Genomic DNA, 21422 nt, shown 5'->3' on the forward strand with positions numbered 1-21422 from the left:
TCGTTTAGTATGTTGCTATTGCTTTCTTCATGACTTATACATGTTCCTATGACTATGAGATTATGTAACTCCCGTGTGCCGGAGGAACACTTTGTGTGCTACCAAACGTCACAACGTAACTGGGTGATTATAAAGGTGCTCTACAGGTGTCTCCAAAGGTACATGTTGGGTTGACGTATTTCGAGATTAGGATTTGTCACTCCGATCGTCGGAGAGGTATCTCTGGGCCCTCTCGGTAATGCACATCACTTAAGCCTTGCAAGCATTGCAACTAATGAGTTAGTTGCAGGATGATGCATTACGGAACGAGTAAAGAGACTTGCCGGAAACGAGATTGAACTAGGTATTGGATACCGACAATCGAATCTCGGGCAAGTAACATACCGATGACAAAGGGAACAACGTATGTTGTTATGCGGTCTGACCAATAAAGATCTTCGTAGAATATGTAGGAGCCAATATGGGCATCCAGGTCCCGCTGTTGGTTATTGACCGGAGACGTGTCTCGGTCATGTCTACATTGTTCTCGAACCGTAGGGTCCGCACGCTTAAAGTTACGATGACAGTTTCATTATGAGTTTATGTATTTTGATGTACCGAAGGTTGTTCGGAGTCCCGGATGTGATCACGGACATGACGAGGAGTCTCGAAATGGTCGAGACATAAAGATTGATATATTCGGACACCGGAAGTGTTCCGGGGATGTTTCGGATAAAACCGGAGAACCGGGGGGTTGCCGGAACGCCTCGGGGGGTTAATGGGCCTCATGGGCCTAAAGTGGAGAAGAGGAAAGGCAGCCAGGCCAGGCCGCGCGCCCCCTCTCCCCCTAGTCCGAATTGGACAAGGAGGGAGGGGCGGCGCCCCCCCTTTCCTTCCTCTCCTCTCTCCCTTCCTTCCCCCTCTCCTACTTGGACAAGGAAAGGGAGGGGAGTCCTACTCCCAGTAGGAGTAGGACTCCTCCTGCGCGCCTCCTACTAGGGCCGGCCGCACCCCCCCTTGGCTCATTTATATACGGGGGCAAGGGGGCACCCTAGGACACAGAAGTTGATCTTCGTGATCATTACTTAGCCGTGTGCGGTGCCCCCCTCCACGATATTACACCTCGATCATATTGTAGCGGTGCTTAGGCGAAGCCCTACGACGGTTAAACATCAAGATAGTCACCACGCCGTCGTGCTGACGAAACTCCTCCACCGAAGCTTTGCTGGATCGGAGCCCGGGGTGTGTCATCGAGCTGTATGTGTGTCAAGAACTCGGAGGTGCCGGAGTAACGGTGCTTGGATCGGTTGGACCGGGAAGACGTACGACTACTTCCTCTACGTTGCGTCAACGCTTCCGCGTCGATCTACAAGGGTACGTAGATCACACTCTCCCCTCTCGTTGCTATGCATCACCATGATCTTGCGTGTGCGTAGGAATTTTTTTTAAATTACTACCTTACCCAACACCGACCTTGGTGAAAATTTTGAAACTAACATTGAGGAGACAGATCGGCCTGAATTGCTCAATTCTCACAGTATCCGTCTTCTTAGGAAGCAGTGTGATAGTCCCAAAATTCAAGTGAAATAATTGAAGCTGTCCGGAAAACAGATCATGGAACATAGGTAGTAAATCCCCCTTAATAATGTGCTAGCACTTTTTATAGAACTCTGCCGGGAATCAATCCGGTCCGGGAGCCTTGTTGTTTTTCATCTGTGCAATAGCATCAAAAACCTCCTTCTCCGAAAACGGGGCAACCAGAATATCATTATCAGCAGCTGATAGCTGAGGTACTTTCTTAGTCCTGGACTCATCGAGGGACACACAATTATCCTCCGGAGGTCCAAATAACTGCTTATAATAGTCGGTAATATATGTTTTTAGGTTATCCTGACCTAAAATAGTGCCCTCGTCTTGCTCAAGCTGAAAGATACGCTTCTTTCTGTGATTGCCATTAGCTATCAAATGGAAGAACTGAGTGTTCGCATCCCCTTGGACCACTTTGCGGACTTTGGCACGCAAAGCCCACTTCAATTCTTCTTCGCGAAACAGTTCTTTCAGCCTCTTCTCCGCCTCATTTTTAGCCTAAAGCTGAGCTGGCGACAAGATATTGACTTCGGCCTGTATGTCCAGGGCCTGTATAAGAGTAAGGAGTCTATCCTTTTCAATCTTATACACACCACTGAGGTTCTTAGCCCAACCCCATAAGAAACTTCTTAAATGCCTAATCTTATTCTGCCAACGCTCTATCGCATTCTTGCCTCCTACACCTCTATCCCATTCCCTGGCGATCAAGTCCAAGAACCCCTCATGTTCAAACCAAGACATCTCGAAGGAGAAGGTATTCTTGTTACCCTCATGGTTCGGCTCCCCTGAGTCCACGAACAATGGGGTGTGATCAGATATTCCCCTCGAAAGAGCTTGCACCGTAACCAGAGGGAACTTTTGTTCCCACTCCACGCTCGCAAGTACTCGATCAAGTTTTTCATAGGTTGGGTTTGGTAGAGCATTAGCCCAGGTGAACTTTCTCCCAGAAAGCTCTATCTCTCTCAGATCCAAGCTTTCAATAATGGTGTTGAACATAAACGACCATCTGCCATCAAAGTTATCATTGTTCTTCTCCTCTCTCCTCCTGATGATATTGAAATCACCTCCAACTAAAATTGGAAGCTGTTCTGACCCACAGATTCGAACAAGGTCCGCCAGAAACTCTGCTTTAAGTTCAGGCTGTGCGGCACCATAAACCGCCACCAAAGCCCAGTTAAAACCATCTACCCTAGACCTGACTCGAAACTTGACCGCGAAGTCTCCCATCACGACACTTCGGACTTCAAGCGAATCGCATCTCACACATAGTAAGATACCACCCGATCTTTCTCGCGGAGGGAGGCAATGCCAATCGAAATCAATACCACCCACAAGAGAAGAGAGAAACTGGGGCGCAAAGTTATCTCTACCCGTCTCCGATAGAGCAACAAAATCTAACCTCTGCTCTAGAGCTGCCTCAGCTAGGAATCTTCTTTTAGCCAAGTCCTTCAGACCTCTGCTATTCCAAAAAATTCCTCTCATAGTTCATCATGGAATTTTTTAGTAACTAGAATCCTAGCACTCCTACGAACTGCGGAATCTGGATAGATCTTCCGTTTCCACTTACGCTTAGGTTTACTAGGCTCAGTCACCCGGTCCTCATAACCGGGTTCACATATATTGCTAGCCTCATTCTCTAGGGGTACATCATCTTCCTCAGAGTCATGATTGGGGGGTGCTAGATCCGCACACAGATTATCGAGCACTCTAACCCCTAACGCATCAATCTCATCATCATTCATGACGTAATGACCTGATCATCGTCTTTCAAACAATTTTCCGCGGTAAGTTGGGCATGAAACAGGATGGGCCGCTTTGATGCCAGGACAATCATTTTAGGTTTTTTAGGTTTATGCCCTTGGTTGGTTCCCACTACTCTTAGATTTCGGACCAACACAGTTTTACCCTTGTTTCAATATAAAAACATTTTTTTCTTTTCAATTTGAACTCAATTTCATCAATTCTGAAGTTGCTACCCACATGTGTGATGTGGTCTGTTAGACCATTGCTTAGGGCATCTCCAATGCAGACTCCTACTCCGGCCTCAAATGTCTGGACCGGATGGTTGCACATCCCCTAGAATTTTTTGTAGTTGTCAGGTCTAGTATATTTTCTTAGTTTTTTTGCAGGTTGCACACTGGTAGTCCATAGTTATCATCATGAGCTTTATTAGTTGCACAAAAACATCATATTAGTTGGCATGATCCATTTTATGTTTATATAGTTTTTGTAATACTGATCCAAATGATGATTGCTAGTTTTTTCAGTCCTGTTTTTTGTCTTGTGTTTACTGTTTCCTTAATGTTTTTATTTTCTCACCAACAGGCCAACAGTGAAGGAGTTGAGGTGGCTGCAGGGGAAGATGTGGAGCGACCATCACAAGCGGGCAGGATAAGGGCATCACCAGGGCGGTTTGCGAAGTTCAACAACTCTTTATCCCCACCGCAGAAGTCTAAGCTAGTTTTGAGGTTGTTGGGGGCCTCTTGAACTTATCAGACACACTTCCAGTGGACCTCACTAAATTCCTGGTGGAGTCCTACCATCTAGAGAGCTCTGAATTTGTGTTCCCAGGCTGGGAAAGGATCCGTGTCGATGTTGACAGTGTTCAGAGGGTAATTGATCTCCCAAATAGGGGTCAAAAAGTCAGATATGTAGGTGACAAGGATGCAACTAGGAGATTCAGAGAGGCTTTCAACATAACTGGAGATTCTCATCCCCAGATCACTACATGGTGCAAGATGATTAAGGATATGGCTGGAAGAACGGATGACACATTCTTTATGGCCTGGCTTGCGGTTGCATTCAGCACTTTTCTAACACCAACCATGGCCAAGCACCCTTGATCTAAATAATTATTATTTGGTGCTAGCGTTGAGCATGAACATTATATCTGGATCTTGTTTGATGCCAGGCGGTTATTCATTTAAATTAGAGAATAATGGTTGTTCTATTTATATGAACAATATCTTTTATGGTCATGCATCCTTGATAAGTGGTCTATTTTTACTAAATCTTGATAGTAGTGATACACATGTTATAGTATTGAAGCCAAAAGATATAAGTTTAATAATGATAGTGCAACTTATTTGTGGCACTGCCGTTTAGGTCATATTGGTGTAAAGAGCATGAAGAAACTCCATGCTGATGGACTTTTAGAATCACTTGATTATGAATCACTTGATGCTTGCGAACCATGCCTCATGGGCAAGATGACTAAGACTCCGTTCTCCAAAACAATGGAGATAGCAACAGACTTGTTGTAAATAATACATAATGATGTATGCAGTCCAATGAGTGTTGATGCTCGCGGTGGGTATCATTATTTTATTACCTTCACATATGATTTGAGCAGATATGGGTATATCTACTTGATGAAATATAAGTCTGAAACATTTGAAAAGTTCAAAGAATTTCAGAGTGAAGTGGAAAATCATCGTAACAAGAAAATAAAGTTTCTACAATCTGATCGTGGAGGAGAATATTTGACTTACGAGTTTGGTCTTCATTTGAAACAATGCAGAATAGTTCGCAACTCACGCCACCTCGAACACCACAGCGTAATGGTGTGTCCGAGTCGTAATCGTACTTTACTAGATATGGTGCGATCTATGATGTCTCTCACTGATTTACCGCTATCGTTTTGGGGTTATGCTTTAGAGGTAGTTGCATTCACGTTAAATAGGGCACCATCAAAGTTTGTTGAGACGACACCTTATGAACTATGGTTTGGCGAAAAACCCAAGTTGTCGTTTCTTAATGTTTGGGGCTGCAATACTTATGTGAAAAAGCTTCAACCTAATATGCTCGATCCCAAATCGGAGAAATGTGTCTTCATAGGATACCAAAAGGAAACTGTTGGGTACACCTTCTATCACAGATCCGAAGGCAAGATATTCGTTCTCTAGAATGGATCCTTTCTAGAGAAGGAGTTTCTCTCGAAAGAAGTAAGTGGGAGGAAAGTAGAACTTGATGAGGTAACAGTACCTGCTCCCTTATTGGAAAGTAATTCATCACTGAAATCAGTTCCAATGATTCCTACACCGGTAAGTGAGGAAGCTAATGATGATGATCATGAAACTTCTGATCAAGTTACTACTGAACCTCGTAGGTCAACCAGAGTAAGATCCACACCAAAGTGGTATGGTAATCCTGTTCTGAAGTCATGTTACTTGACCATGACGAACCTACGAACTATGAGGAAGCGATGATGAGCCCAGATTCCACAAAAATGGCTTGAGGCCATGAAATCTGATATGGGATCCATGTATGAGAACAAAGTATGGAGTTCAGTTGACTTGCCCGATGATCGGCAAGCCATAGAGAATAAATGGATCTTCAAGAAGAAGACTGGCGCTGATGGTAATGTTACTGTCTACAAAGCTCGACTTGTTGCAAAAGGTTTTCGACAAGTTCAAGGAGTTGACTACGATGAGACTTTCTCACCCGTAGCGATGCTTAAGTCCGTCCGAATCATGTTAGCAATTGCCACATTTTATGATTATGAAATTTGGCAAATGGATGTCAAAACTGCATTCCTTAATGGATATCTTAAAGAAGAATTATATATGATGCAACCAGAAGGTTTTGTCGATCCAAAAGGTGCTAACAAAGTGTGCAAGCTCCAGAGATCCATTTATGGACTAGTGCAAGTCTCTTGGAGTTGGAATATATGCTTTGATAGTGTGATCAAAGCATAGGGTTTTATACAGACTTTTGGAGAAGCCTATATTTACAAGAAAGTGAGTGGGAGTGTCGGTGTCAAAACCGGCGGATCTCTAGTAGGGGGTCCCGAACTGTGCTTGTAGGATCGATGGTAACAGGAGACGGGGGACACGATGTTCACCCAGGTTCAGGCCCTCTCTATGGAGGTAATACCCTACGTCCTGCTTTATTGATATTGATGATATGAGTATTACAAGAGTTGATCTACCACGAGATTGTAGAGGCTAAACCCTAGAAGCTAGCCTATGGTATGATTGTTGTTGTCCAACGGACTAAACCCTCCGGTTTATATAGACACCGGAGGAGGCTAGGGTTACACAGAGTCAGTTACAAGGGACGAGATCTACATATCCGTATTGCCAAGCTTGCCTTCCAAGCCAAGGAAAGTCCCATCCGAACACGGGACGAAGTCTTCCATCTTGTATCTTCATACTCCAGCAGTCCGGCCAAAGGATATAGTCCGGCTGTCCGGAGACCCCCTAATCTAGGACTCCCTCAGCCTCCACTTCCATTTGCCTTGCGCACCACTACCGTACTGGCCAACCACATCGGATGGAGTACTCCTCTCACCAAGCCTGCCGCTTCCAACTTCCTGATCTCCTCCGTAATGAACTCCTTTCGTTCCAAAGCTTGCTTCATGACCTTCTGCTTGACGGGTCGCGCATGAGGACAGAAAGCAAGGTGGTGCTCAATCACCTCCCTGGGAATGCCGGGGATGTCGGATGCTTGCCATGCAAACACATCGACATTTTCCCGTAGGAAGGTGACAAGAATGCTTTCCTATTTGCTATCCAGGGTGGATCTTATGGTGAAAGCCCCTCCCGTGCCATCCTCCTCGGTGGACACCCTCTTGATCTCTGGTGGCGTAGCTCTGGATTTCTTGCTCTTGTCGGTTGAGCCCTCTGGCACGTCCTCGATGGGAGCACAACACTCCGAAGAGGTGCGCTTGCCGGAGTGGGTGCGAGAGGTCTTGCCGGTCTTCTTCCCTGCCGGGGCTCCAGCGGCTGTTGCGAGTGCCTTGGCGTCGAAAATGATAGGCGTGCTGGACCATTTCAGTGGCCTCTGAGCATCAAGTGATGGTTCTGTTGCTGTGATCTCACGCGCCCACGGCTTGAGCTGGCGGTGAGAAGGGTGCAGCGAGGCGCCAGCATCGACGCACATGGCCTCTATAGCCTTTTGGAACTCGTGCTCGTCGGACTCGTCGTCTTCGTCATGATCATCATCTCCTTGCTTCTTGTCGCGGCCCCAAGCGGGCCTCTCTTGCTGATTATCCTTTCCGCGGCAGCCTCCATGGCCGCCATGCTTCTTGCCAGACCCCTCGGCACCGTCCTGGCCCTTCTCCTTGTCCCGCCTCTCATACCCAGCGTTTTGCTGCTCAGCAAGCAGCTCGACTTTCCCGTAGTTCTGGAGGTCGTAGCCCTTGGTGCGGTGGATCTTGCAATATTGCTTGTCGTAGCCTTTGGTTAATAGGTTAGTCCCAAAAATAATATAAAGAGGTATATTAAAGCCCATTAAACATCCAAAACAGATAATATAATAGCATGGAACAATAAAAAATTATAGATACGTTGGAGACGTATCAAGCATCTCCAAGCTTAATTACTGCTCGTCCTCGAGTAGGTAAATGATAAAAACAGAATTTTTAATGTGGAATGCTACCTAGCATAATTCTTAATATAATTTTTTTATTGTGGCATGAATGTTCAGAACCGAAAGATTCAAGACAAAAGTTTAATTTTGACAGAAAAATAATAATACTTCAAGCATACTAGCAAAGCAATCATGTCTTCTCAAAAGAACATGGCCAAAGAAAGTTATCCCTACAAAATCATGTAGTCTGTCTATGCTCCATCTTCACCACACAAAATATTTAAATCATGCACAACCCCGATGCAAGCCAAGCAATTGTTTCATACTTTTAATGTTCTCAAACTTTTTCAATCTTCACGCAATACATGAGCGTGAGCCATGGTCATAGCACCATAGGTGGAATAGAATGGTGGTTGTGGAGAAGACAAAAAGGACAAGATAGTCTCACATCAGCTAGGCGTATTGACAGGTTATGGAGATGTCCATCAATAGATATCAATGTGAGTGAGTAGGGATTGCCATGCAACGGATGCACTAGAGCTATAAGTGTATGAAAGCTCAACAAAAAAAACTAAGTGGGTGTGCATCCAACTTGCTTGCTCATGAAGACCTAGGGCATTTTGAGGAAGCCCGTCATTGGAATATACAAGCCAAGTTCTATAATGTAAAATTCCCACTAGTATATGAAAGTGACAACATAGGAGACTCTCTATCATGAAGATCATGGTGCTACTTTGAAGCACAAGTGTGGTAAAAGGATAGTAACATTGTCCCTTCTCTCTTTTTGTCTCATTTTTTATTTTTATTTGGGCCTTTTTTCTCTTTTTTGCGCCCCCACTTTTTTCTTTTTTTCGTCCGGAGTCTCATCCCGACTTGTGGGGGAATCATAGTCTCCATCATCCTTTCCTCACTTGGGACAATGCTCTAATAATGATGATCATCACACTTTTATTTACTTACAACTCAAAAAATTACAACTTGAGACATAGAAAAAAATATCACTCTATGTGAATGCCTCCGGCGGTGTACCGGGATGTGCAATGACTCATGAGTGACATGTATAAAAGAATTATAAAGGTGGCTTTGCCACAAATACGATGTCAACTACATGATCATGCAAAGCAATATGAAAATGATGAAGCGTGTCATAACAAACGGAACGGTGGTAAGTTGCATGGCAATATATCTCGGAATGGCTATGGAAATGCCATAATAGGTAGGTATGGTGGCTGTTTTGAGGAAGGTATATGGTGGGTTTATGGTACCGGCGAAAGTTGCGCGGTACTAGAGAGGCTAGCAATGGTGGAAGGGTGAGAGTGCGCATAATCCTTGGACTCAACATTAGTCATAAAGAACTCACATACTTATTGTAAAAATCTATTAGTTATCAACATAAAGTACTACGCGCATGCTCCTAGGAGGATAGATTGGTAGAAAAAGACCATCACTCGTCCCCGACCGCCACTCATAAGGAAGACAATCAATAAATAAATCATGCTCAGACTTCTTCACATAACGGTTCTCCATACGTGCATGCTACGGGAATCACAAACTTTAGAACAAGTATTTCTCAAATTCACAACTACTCAACTAGCATGACTCCGACATCACCATCTTCATATCTCAAAACAATCATCAAGTATCAAACTTCTCATAGTACTCAATGCACTTTTTATGATAGTTTTTATTATAACTATCTTGGATGCCTATCATATTAGGAATAATTTTATAGCCAAAGCAAATTACCATGCAGTTCTAAAAGACTCTCAAAATGATATAAGTCAAGCATGAGAGATCAATAATTTCTATAAAATAAAACCACCACCGTGCTCTTAAAGATATAAGTGAAGCACTAGAGCAAAATTATCTAGCTCAAAAGATAAAAGTGAAGCACATAGAGTATTCTAATAAATTCCGATTTATGTGTGTCTCTCCAAAAGGTGTGTACAGCAAGGATGATTGTGGTAAACTAAAAAGCAAAGACTCAAATCATACAAGACGCTCCAAGCAAAACACATATCATGTGGTTAATAAAAATATAGCCTCAAGTAAAGTTACCGATAGACGAAGACGAAAGAGGGGATGCCTTCCGGGGCATCTCCAAGCTTAGGCTTTTGGTTTTCCTTTAATTTTACCTTGGGGTGCATTGGGAATCCCCAAGCTTAGGCTCTTGCCACTCCTTGTTTCAAAATCCATCAAATCTTTATCCAAAACTTGAAAACTTCACAACACAAAACTCAACAGAAAATCTCATGAGCTCCGTTAGTATAGGAAAACAAACCACCACTTCAAGGTACTATAATGAACTCATTCTTTATTTATATTGGTGTTAAACCTACTGTATTCCAACTTCTCTATGGTTCATACCCCCCGATACTAGCCATAGATTCATCAAAATAAGCAAACAACACACGAAAAACAGAATCTGTCAAAAACAGGACAGTGTGTAGTAATCTGTAGGTTTCGAATACTTCTGTAACCCCAAATATTCTGAAATAAATTGGTGGACGTGAGGAATTTGTCTATTAATCATCTGCAAAAAGAATCAACGTAATCGCACTGTCCAATAAAAATGGCAGCAAATCTCGTGAGCGCTAAAGTTTCTGTTTTTTACAGCAAGATCGCAAAAACTTCTCCCAGGTCTTCCCAAAGGTTCTCCTTGGCACAAACACTAATTAAAAGCATAAAACCACATCTAAACAGAAGCTAGATGAATTATTTATTACTAAACTGAATCTAAAAGAAAGAAACAAAAATAAAATTAGGTTTCCTCCCAACAAGCGCTATCGTTTAACGCCCCTAGCTAGGCATAAAAACAAGAATAGATCTAGGTATTGTCATCTTTGGTATGCAGTCCATAAGTGACTCTCATAATAGATTCATAAGGTAATTTAATTTTCTTTCTAGGAAAGTGTTCCATGCCTTTCCTTAACGGAAATTGGAATCTAATGTTTCCTTCTTTCATATCAATAATTGCACCAATCGTTCTAAGAAAAGGTCTACCAAGAATAATAGGACATGTAGGATTCCAATCTATATCAAGAGCAATGAAATTTATGGGGACATAATTCCTATTTGCAACAATAAGAACATCATTAATCTTTCCCATAGGTTTCTTAATAGTGGAATCCGCAAGGTGCAAATTTAAAGAACAATCATCAAATTCACGCAAACCTAACACATCACAGAAAGTTTTTGGAATCGTGGAAACACTAGCACCCAAATCACATAAAGCATATCATTCAGGATCTTTAATTTTAATTTTAATAGTAGGTTACCACTCATCATAAAGTTTTCTAGGGATAAAAACTTCTAATTCAAGCTTTTCTTCATAAGATTTCATTAAAGCTTTATTTTGATCGTAAGCATGAGGAGAATTTCGCACGGATTGCAACAAGGAAATACAATCTATCAAAGAGGAATTATCATAATTAAATTCCTTGAAATCCAAAATAGTGGGTTCATTGATATGTAAAGTTTTGACCTCTTTAATCCCACTTTTACCAATTTTTGCATCAAGATCTAAAAACTCTGAATCATTGGGACGCCTTTTAGCTAAAGTTGACTCATCTCCAGTCCCATCATTATCAAGATTCATATTGCAAAACAAAGATTTAATAGGAGACACATCAATCACTTTTAGATCTTCATCCTTATTATCGTGAAAACTAGAAGAACACACTTTTATAAGGCAATCCTTTTTAGCACGCATCCTAGCGGTTCTTTCTTTGCACTCATCAATGGAAATTCTCATGGCTTTGAGAGACTCATTGATATCATGTTTAGGTGGAATAGATCTAAGTTTCAAAGAATCAACATCAAGAGAAATTATATCCACGTTCCTAGCCAACTCATCAATCTTAGGCAATTTTTCTTCAAGCAAAGCATTGAAATTCTTTTGAGAAATCATAAATTCTTTAACACTAGTCTCAAAATCAGAGGGCATATTATTAAAATTTCCATAAGAGTTGTTGTAGGAATTACCATAATTATTAGAGGAATTACTAGGAAACGGCTTAGGATTAAAGTTTCCTCTATAAGCGTTGTTACCAAAATTGTTCCTACCAACAAAATTCACATCCATAGATTAATTATTATTCTCAATCAAAGTAGACAAAGGCATATCATTAGGGTCAGAAGAAACACTCTTATTAGCAAATAATTTCATAAGTTCATCCATCTTTCCACTCAAAACATTAATTTCTTCTATAGCCTGAACCTTTTTACTAGTAGATCTTTTGGTGTGCCATTGAGAATAATTAACCATAATATTGTCTAGGAGTTTGGTAGGTTATACTAAAGTGATTTCCATAAAAGTGCCTCCTGCGGCCGAATCTAAAAGATTTCTAGAAGCAAAATTCAATCCGGCATAAAAAAATTGTATGATCTTCCATATATTTAATCCATGAGTAGGGCAATTGCGTACGATTAATTTCATCCTCTCCCATGATTGTGCAACATGCTCATGATCAAGTTGCTTAAAATTCATGATATCGTTTCTAAGAGAGACGATCTTAGCGGGAGGAAAATACTTAGAGATAAAAGCATCTTTACACTTATTCCATGAATATTTACTATTTTTAGGCAAAGACGAAAACCAAGTTTTAGCATGATCTCTAAGCGAAAACAGAAATAGCTTCAATTTAACAATATCATTATCCATATATTTCTTCTTTTGCATATCACATAAATCAACAAAGCTGTTTAGATGGGTAGCGCCATCTTCACTAGGAAGACTAGAAAATGGATCTTTCATGACAAGATTCAGCAAAACAGTATTAATTTCACAAGATTCAACATCGGTAAGAGGAGCAATCGGAGTACTAATAAAATTATTATTGTTCGTATTGGAGAAGTCACACAATTTAGTATCATCTTGAGCCATCATGACAAACAATCAATCCAACACACAAGCAAACAAGAGGCAAACAAAAGGAGACGAACTGAAAAGAGGCGGACTAAAAAGAGGGCGAATAAAACGGCAAGGGTGAAGTGGGGGAGAGGAAAATGAGAGACAAATGGCAAATAATGTAATGCGAGGGATAAGAGTTTGTGATGGGTACTTGGTATGTCTTGACTTGTGCGTAGATCTCCCCGACAACGGTGCCAGAAATGGCTTGTTGACGAGAGATCAAATCTTGACTTGACTTGGTGCAACCTCCCCGGCAACGGCGCCAGAAATCCTTCTTGCTACCTCTTGAGCTTGCGTTGGTTTTCCCTTGAAGAGGAAAGAGTGATGCAGCACAGTAGCATAAGTATTTCCCTTAGTTTTTGAGAACCAAGGTATCAATCCAATAGGAGATTACACGCAAGTCGCCTAGTACCTGCAAAAACAAACAAGAACCTCGCAACCAACGCGATAAAGTGGTTTTCAATCCCTTCACGGCCACTTACGAAACTGAGATCTGATAAAAATAATAAGATCAATATTTTTGGTATTTTTGTTGTATAGATTGGAAAATAAAGATCGCAAAATAGAAATAGCAAGTTGATAGGAAAATAATATGATGGAAGATAGACCCGGGGGCCATAGGTTTCACTAGTGGCTTCTCTCAAGATAGCAAATTCTACGGTGGGTGAACAAATTACTGCTGAGAAATTGATAGAAAAGCGCATAGTTATGAGAATATCTAGGCATGATCATGTATATAGGCATCACGTTCGCGACAAGTAGACCGAAACGATTCCGCATCTACTACTATTACTCCACACATCAACCGCTATCCAGCATGCATCTAGAGTATTAAGTTCATAAGTAACGCATTAGGCAAGATGACATGATGTAGAGAGATAAACTCAAGCAATATGATATAAACCCCATCTTTTTATCCTCGATGGCAACAATACAATACATGCCTTGCTGCCCCTGCTGTCACTGGGAAAGGACACCACAAGATTGAACCCAAAGCTAAGCACTTCTTCCATGGTAAGAAAGATCAATCTAGTTGGCCAAACCAAACTGATAATTCGAAGAGACTTGCAAAGATATTGTTCATAGGTAATCTAGATCATAAACCCACTATTCATCAGATCTCGACAAACACACCGCAAAAAGAATTACATCGAATAGATCTCCAAGAGAATCGAGGAGAACTTTGTATTGAGATCCAAAGAGAGAGACGAAGCCATCTAGTTAATACTATGGACCCGAAGGTCTGTGGTAAACTATTCACACATCATCGGAGAGGCTATGGTGTTGATGTTGATGCCCTCCATGATCGATTCCCCCTCCGGCAGAGCGCCGAAAAAGGCCCCAAGATGGGATCTCACAGGTACAGAAGGTTGCGGCGGTGGAAATATGGTTTCGTGGTGCTCCTGGATGCTTTTGGGGTATATAAGTATATATAGGAGGAAGAAGTACGTCAATGGAGCTGCGAGGGGCCCACGAGGGTGGGGGGCGCGCCTACCCCCCTGGGCGCGCCCTCCTGCCTCGTGGCCTCCTCGCTTCTTTCTTGACGTCCACTCCAAGTCTCCTGGGTCATGTTTGTTCCAAAAACAACTCTTCCGAAGGTTTTATTCCGTTTGGATTCCGTTTGATATTCCTTTTCAGCGAAACACTGAAATAGGCAAAAAAACAGTAATTTGCACTGGACCTTTGGTTAATAGGTTAGTCCCAAAAATAATATAAAGAGGTATATTAAAGCCCATTAAACATCCAAAACAGATAATATAATAGCATGAAACAATAAAAAATTATAGATACGTTGGAGACGTATCAAGGAGCAAGTCGGCAACACACGAACTCCACTCCAAGTCTCCAACGCCTCTATACTGTTGTAAAAGGAAGAATATAGATTAATCACTAGCTAGATTAATATTGAGGGCAAAGAAAAGAGAAATTTATCTAGATGTACTTACCTTTCTTTCCTGCAAGCATCCGGCAGCCCGATCTGCGAGGCGAGCGAGAAAACGAACCGGCATGGAGACTGATGAGGAATCGCCGCCTCGCCGCTGTGCGTGCGTACCTTCTTCGGGCCTCTTGGCAATTGGGATTTTGTTGGAAGTTGGATGATGGGCCTCTCAGCCTACAAACTTTTTCTTTTTTATTTTCATTCACGAATTCATCAGGGCCTATATCATCTACTACCTGAAATCTAAAACGTGTGCGCGCGCTAGTTGGAGAAATCAAGCGGCCGCTGTGTTGCATGCATGTGTATATGTTTTGTCCGCTAGTGCATGTGATTGCTGGCATTAAATGCGGTCAGACTTGTCACATGTGAAGAAAAAATAGATCCACGCATATTTATTTCTGTTTTCAAATTTTTAAAAAGTCATATCTTTCAAACCACGCACCGGAATTCAGATCCATCTTCACCATTGGATTCCTCATGATGAGATCTTTCAAACTAGATCCTGCATGGGTATGTTTCGGCGAAATGTTTTTATGCGAACTTTGATGCTATATGGTGCAACTTTAGTACTGTATTGTGCAACCTTAGTGCAACATCGTGCAACTTTTTCGAAAACCAATTTTTAGATCTGCATGATTCAACTTCCTATGAGATTGCTATCTAGCAACTATGACAACATTGATGTGCAACTAGTCTACCGTCTCGATCAATTACCTAGTAGTCCATGTGCAACCCTCCTCTCTACATGTGGATGTGTAGTTCGTTTACTGTTGGCACACCCTACCCCCTACCCCTGCAAGCAATATGTGCAACTTAGTCTATTATTCAATCCAACTATCTATTAGTCATTGTGCAACTCCTTCCCCTCCCTATTTGTGGACATGTACTTTCAGTTGGCGGGGGCAACAAACAGAGTTGCACATAGTCTGCTAGGTGGTTGGCCAGGGAAACATACGAAGTTGCACATCTCATAGGCAGAGATAGTTGAATGGTCAAAAATTGACATTCATGAGGGTAATGAAAAGTTGCATATAAACAGAGTGCTAAAGTTACAAATCTCACTAGCAGGGGTGGTTTGGGCCGGGTGATAGTAGGGAAACTACACATCCATGGGGGTATGAGAGAAAGTTGCACATCACTGTTAGATAGTTGGCCGTTGCAGTATTCGAAGTTGCACATCCACTGTTAGTATGTTGGCCGATGCAGCAAACAGTGAAGCACATCCACGGGCGGGGGAAAGTTGCACATCAACTACTATGAAGTTGGCCTGGGCAACATACGAAGTTGCACATCTCACTAGAAAGAGGCAGTTTGGGGCTGGAGGTACCATAAAGGAAAATTGCATGTCTACATAGTAGGAGAAAAGTTTCACATCTCTAAGGTAGTTGCACATCGACGACTAGCCAGTTACACAAAACATGGACAAAATTACACAAAAAAAATTTCGTCGAAACATACCCATGCTGGATCTAGTTTCGAAGAGCACGCCGCGAGGGTTCCAACAATGAAAACGGATCTTAATTTCGATGCACTGCTCGAAAGCTATGGTTTTTTAAAATTTAAAAACACAAATTAAATGGGTTCACATATATTCACGTGAATACTTTGCAATTATTTATCTTGTTCACACATGTCCATACCTCTTCACTTTGCCTAATATGGATTAGGGAGAGAAAATATTTCATTTTTTGGCCGGCCATCGCGGAGCACTAGCGGGCCAACAGCCACCTGCTAGACCAGTCCCATCTACTATACACACACTGCAGCACGGGTCAGGGCCCCTAGTTTGGCTGGGCCCGGGCCGTCGCCCCTGCTGCCCTGGCCCAGGGCCGGCCCTGACCGAAAGTTTCAACTTCCTTTCTGGAAAAAGGTGGCCCGCAAATCGACACGCCTGACCTTATCATGCCGTTGTCACACTGGGCTTAGCGACCTCGCCTTGATTGCTAAATTTGATCTGCTGGGGCACGATGGGTTGTTTTCAGGGCAGTCGTGTCGAACTTGGGCAGTTGTTAATTTGTGAGCCAAATCCTAACTGATACGAGCAGTTTCTAATGTGTGAAGCACAATTCAACTGCTGATGAGGCAGAGTATTTTTGTGGGTTCTGGCATGTCTTTTTTCTTTTCTTTCACAAGCATGCCAATTTGTACATTCTTTTCTTTATGAGAAGACAATGCTCATGCCAGTTGCGGGAAAAAACTTTCAATACTCCCAAATTGCTATATGCATTTATGCTGCCACTGAAGGTAAGCATGAAGGCAAATGGAACATCAACGTCAATAATACTCAAATCAGAAGAGACCTCAGGGGACGGGGGTGATTGTGGTGGATAATCCATCAATAGAAAATGAGTGTGAAACATAAATGTATTATCATAATTGTCATGTGTTTATTTATTTTTACCTGGCTAAGAACCATGTCTAGAGGAGTAGAATCAAAGGACATGGGTGGTCGGGACAATGGAATGAGCAACTGCAAAAATAAGGATCTTCAAGTCTGGACGCCAATACCGATGAATATTGATCACGATAGTACAAAGAAAATTGTGCAAAATCTGATAATAATATAAACATAAGTTAATTTCAGTGTACTACACGAGCATTTTAGACATTGGCAGCCATCTATGAATTCAGTGATATTTTCCCAGCAAAGAAATTTCGGTTGTGTTGATTTCTTTTCACTTTCAGTTCAACAAAGTTTTCATCAAGAAAGAAAGGTTTGTGAGCTTTACATCCATGGTTGTCCCTTACTCTAGTTCATGTCAATGATATATATGATCCGATATTTCTTATTAACTGCAATTTTTGAACAAGTTTGTGAAGAAACCAAACTTTTGCAAAGAAGAATCATACTATTTTTATTTAACATTTTTTTATGATGTATAAATTCGATACGGAGTGTTTCTCCTACATTTTTGTATGTGGCCTACATGAATACACAAAGAAGGTTTACAATAACAAGATACGAGTTTAGGCGGTATCCGCAACAAAGTCTTGTATCACAGTCCTTACAGCAACCGGAATTCGAACTGAGTGGGTACTTCCGTCTGACCATGTCAAGCTCCCGAAAGTGTATCCTCCTTGCACTCTCTGCCTTGTGGTGAATGTCACCATAAATGTTGCGCTTCTACTGCTTCCTTTGGTGAAAGTAATCATAGATGGTTCTACCGACACATCTATACCAGCTGGAGCTTCAACCACTAAATGATATGTTGCTTCCGCTGGCCCAACGTTAGTCACAGTGCGCCGAAGCATGACATGGTCCTTGAGGTCCGGCACGACAATTGACGGGAGGTTGAGATTGAGGTAGTAGGATTCACAACCATCTAAATATCCAAGAGTGCAGTTCAAAAACTTGTTGTACTCTCTTGCATCCACGTCATAAACCAAGCCAGGGTCAACAGCTCTATCTGGGTCTATGTGTCCACCACCAAAGTCGAAGGGGTCAGCTAGTTTCCTTGGGACCGCTTCTGCTTGGATTGGCATGCCAAAACGATCAGTCACAGATGCTGCAACCAAGACAAGAAACAATCAAATCAGTTTTATATTTTGACGAATTGTTTTCATGTATTTTTTGTATTTCAATGTTCACACCTGTGGTGACGATGGCAGACTTGATCATGGCAGGTGACCAGCCAGGGTGAACCGACTTGAGCAGTGCGGTCACAGCGGAGACATGCGGGCACGCCATGGATGTCCCGGATTTGAACACGTAGGAGTCGCGGTCCGCTGCCAAGATGCTGACGCCAGGTGCAGCAATGTCGGGCTGTTCAAACATGTGTATTGAGAATTAGTTAAGAAGTCGTAAGTTAAGAAAAATTAGGAAGGCTAGGTAACAAACAAGACAATGGCAACAATTGTCTCAAGTTAAGAAATTGAGAATGATATATACCTTGAGTATGCTAGGGAACAACATGCTTGGACCTCTCGACGAGAATGAGGCGACCCTCGGCGACAACACCCCTTTTCCGACAACGGTCATGGCAGGTGACACCTTCACCACCGCATTCCTAGCATGACACGTGACTGGCATGAGTTTCCGGAGAAGAAGAAAACGCATTCAAGTCTGTTTCAGACAACACGACATGCACTCACCCTTTGTCCCAACTCCAATAGGAGGCAATTCGTTGTGCGATCTCAAAATCCACCACTACACAGGGCATAACGCCCCTACACAAAGGCAGGAAGTCGAGGAGGTTAGTAGTGTACTGTGCAAATATGAGGCCCTTGGCGCCAGCCATGGTGGTGAGATTGATGGCTATGGGAAGTGCTTGTCGAGGCGGCATGCTTCTCGCTGCCACGGGTTGATAGCATAGGACGATTTTACCGGTGACGTTGCTCAATGCCAGTGACGACTCCGTGTCACAGCTGCGCAGAAGTTGTAATTCAGTATAGTTGATAAAACACTAAATCGTGGTTACAAAAGTGGACAACTACAACAAATGCGTCAAGTGATTACAGATGCATAACTACAGAAGTTTTATTTCATTACCTCCCGGCATAAACAAGGTCTTTAAAGTTGCCGCTGATCACAGATGCATTGTTGTGAAGAGATTGCCCCTGTATTTCGAATCAAGCACACATTAATAAGTAACTAAAGGAATCAGGGAAAGCTGGCTTCAGGGACGAGCTAAATGTACTTTTTGTTTGTTTCCACGCTCTGAGACGAATCAAGTTAATTTGTCAAAAACTATAAAACCAATTTTATAGCCCCGGATCTATCATTTCCTCAGACCAAATAAATACTTGGAGAATGTTTGTTTGTAGCATGCACGTACCACAAGCTTTTCTTTGTTTCCGAGCGATATCAAGGTCGGGAAAGACCGGTCAATCGTGCTAGCGGCCACCGTTGTAACCCACGGTAGGGCATTAGCCACCGTTTGTGGCACAGGGCCATCATTCCCTCCGGCGAACACGATAGAGATCCCTCTTTGCACAGCATGCAGCGTCCCAGGAAACTCGTGACCAGCCCCAGCAATCGAGAGCGACAAGACGTCCACACCGTCATGCATAGCATCATCGATAGCCGCGAGGACCGCTGCTTCAGGGCAACTCCCACCCAACCAACACACCTTGTAGATACTGAGCCGCGCACGTGGCGCCCCGCCGCGTGCCACGCCCATGCCTAGGCCTCCGTAGCTCACGCCCTGCACTTCCCTGCCAGCGATGGTCGACGCGACGTGTGTGCCATGGCCTTCAATGTCCCTAGGCGACTTATAGTTTCTGTTTAGCACCTCGTCACTAATTCCACGCCCATACCACCGCGCACCGATGATCTTTTTGTTGCAACTTGTGGCGTTGAAATCCTGACCAGTCTGGCATTTCCCTTTCCACCGTGCCGGCACAGGGCCATACCCATTGTCATCAAAGCTTCGTGATTCAGGCCATATGCCTATAAATAAGCATGGGAATCAATTGATTCGGTATCGGAATTTCTCATATTCAGGATTTACGCTTGAGGGGTCGGACTGCAAACCTGTATCGATCACACCCACGATGACATCTTCACCATACTTTGCTTTTCTGAGTAGGCCGGGTTGTTGTCTTGCTTGGTTATGGTCAAGGCCAAGAAAGTCCCAGCTCCGAGTTGTGTGCGTTTCGTGATAAGTGTTAGGCTTCACCGTGACAACTTCTGGGAATTCTACATCCAAAATATGTTGATTAGTTCTTGTCGGTCATGCAAGTAGATACGATGATAGGTAGGAGCCTATAGGACTGACAATCACTTACTTGCGATTGTCTCAGCCTGAGACTCGGTGAGCATCGCCGCAAAACCAGAAAATCCATGCTTGTAACTGTAAACTATCGACCTCAAGGCTTCATCCTTGCTGTTGTCAAGTAAAATGAGGGTGAGCAAATCACGACTAATACGTCGACGATGCAACATGAACTCCTCATTGTTTTTGTTTTGAACAAAATGAATTGGTAGCTAGTTACAGTACCTCCCAAAAACAGAGGTTAGCATGTCACGGTGAGACGCGGTGACCATGGATGGGTCATCATGCTTCTTCTCCCCCATATACACGATGTAGAGCTGAAATTCATTTTGTCGCATAAGTTCTCAACAAAAAACAGATATCAGGAAAGAAAGCAAATTGAGAGAGGACTCGGGTGTGTATCTTACTTTACTCGACGCGTTAGCTGAAACAGGCAGCAGTATTACCAGCAGTAGGAGAGCGCCGCAGAATGCTGTTCTGGAATCCATATCTTGCTTGGAGAAGAGTGCTATGTTGTTGTGTTTGTGTTCCCTCGTTCGGTTTGTATGTCTATATAGCAGCCAGGAGCAATAAGGATGGGGTGCAAGAACAGTTCAAACCAATTTGTTTGAGTGTCTTTTTTCTCATTTCAGAGGGAATGTTTCAGTGTTGTTAGTTAGGTGACAGCGACACACACGCGTGAGGAGCAAAGACTAATCCTTTTGTCTATATAGGAATCCCCGTGCTTTTTGTAATGAGGAAGAAGCACCATGCTTTGATCAGGTCCTGGCGGCTATTAGTACCAAACCGGATATAGATCTTAATTAATTATATGCTCTCTCGTGCAATGACCTGGTCGACTTTCAAACAAGCTTCCACGGCTTTGCACATGGGTCTTAATCATTCCACATGCGTCTTAATCGTTCTACAAACGCGGGCGGTATAGGTAATACGTAACAAAGTTGACAAACGTGACACATTCAAATATTCCATGGGCACG

The 21422-nt window shown here is 42.8% G+C and overlaps 1 protein-coding gene across 1 annotated transcript; it reads right to left on the bottom strand.

The window, feature by feature from the left end:
- Positions 1 to 17579: 17579 nt before the first annotated feature.
- On the bottom strand, positions 17580 to 21007 carry LOC125520323 (subtilisin-like protease SBT3.9). The gene is made up of 10 exons (XM_087535507.1): positions 20851 to 21007; positions 20669 to 20760; positions 20457 to 20554; positions 20203 to 20367; positions 19505 to 20118; positions 19219 to 19286; positions 18822 to 19094; positions 18619 to 18736; positions 18321 to 18492; positions 17580 to 18235 (listed from the first exon to the last, which is right to left on the bottom strand). Exons 1-10 carry the CDS (start codon positions 20929 to 20931, stop codon positions 17697 to 17699), a joined length of 2220 nt encoding a protein of 739 aa, XP_087391633.1. The 5' UTR covers positions 20932 to 21007; the 3' UTR covers positions 17580 to 17696.
- Positions 21008 to 21422: the final 415 nt, after the last annotated feature.

This window comes from Triticum urartu, chromosome 7A (assembly GCF_056163025.1).
Source record: "Triticum urartu cultivar PI428250 chromosome 7A, HENAU_Tu73, whole genome shotgun sequence".
Classification (NCBI taxonomy): domain Eukaryota; kingdom Viridiplantae; phylum Streptophyta; class Magnoliopsida; order Poales; family Poaceae; genus Triticum; species Triticum urartu.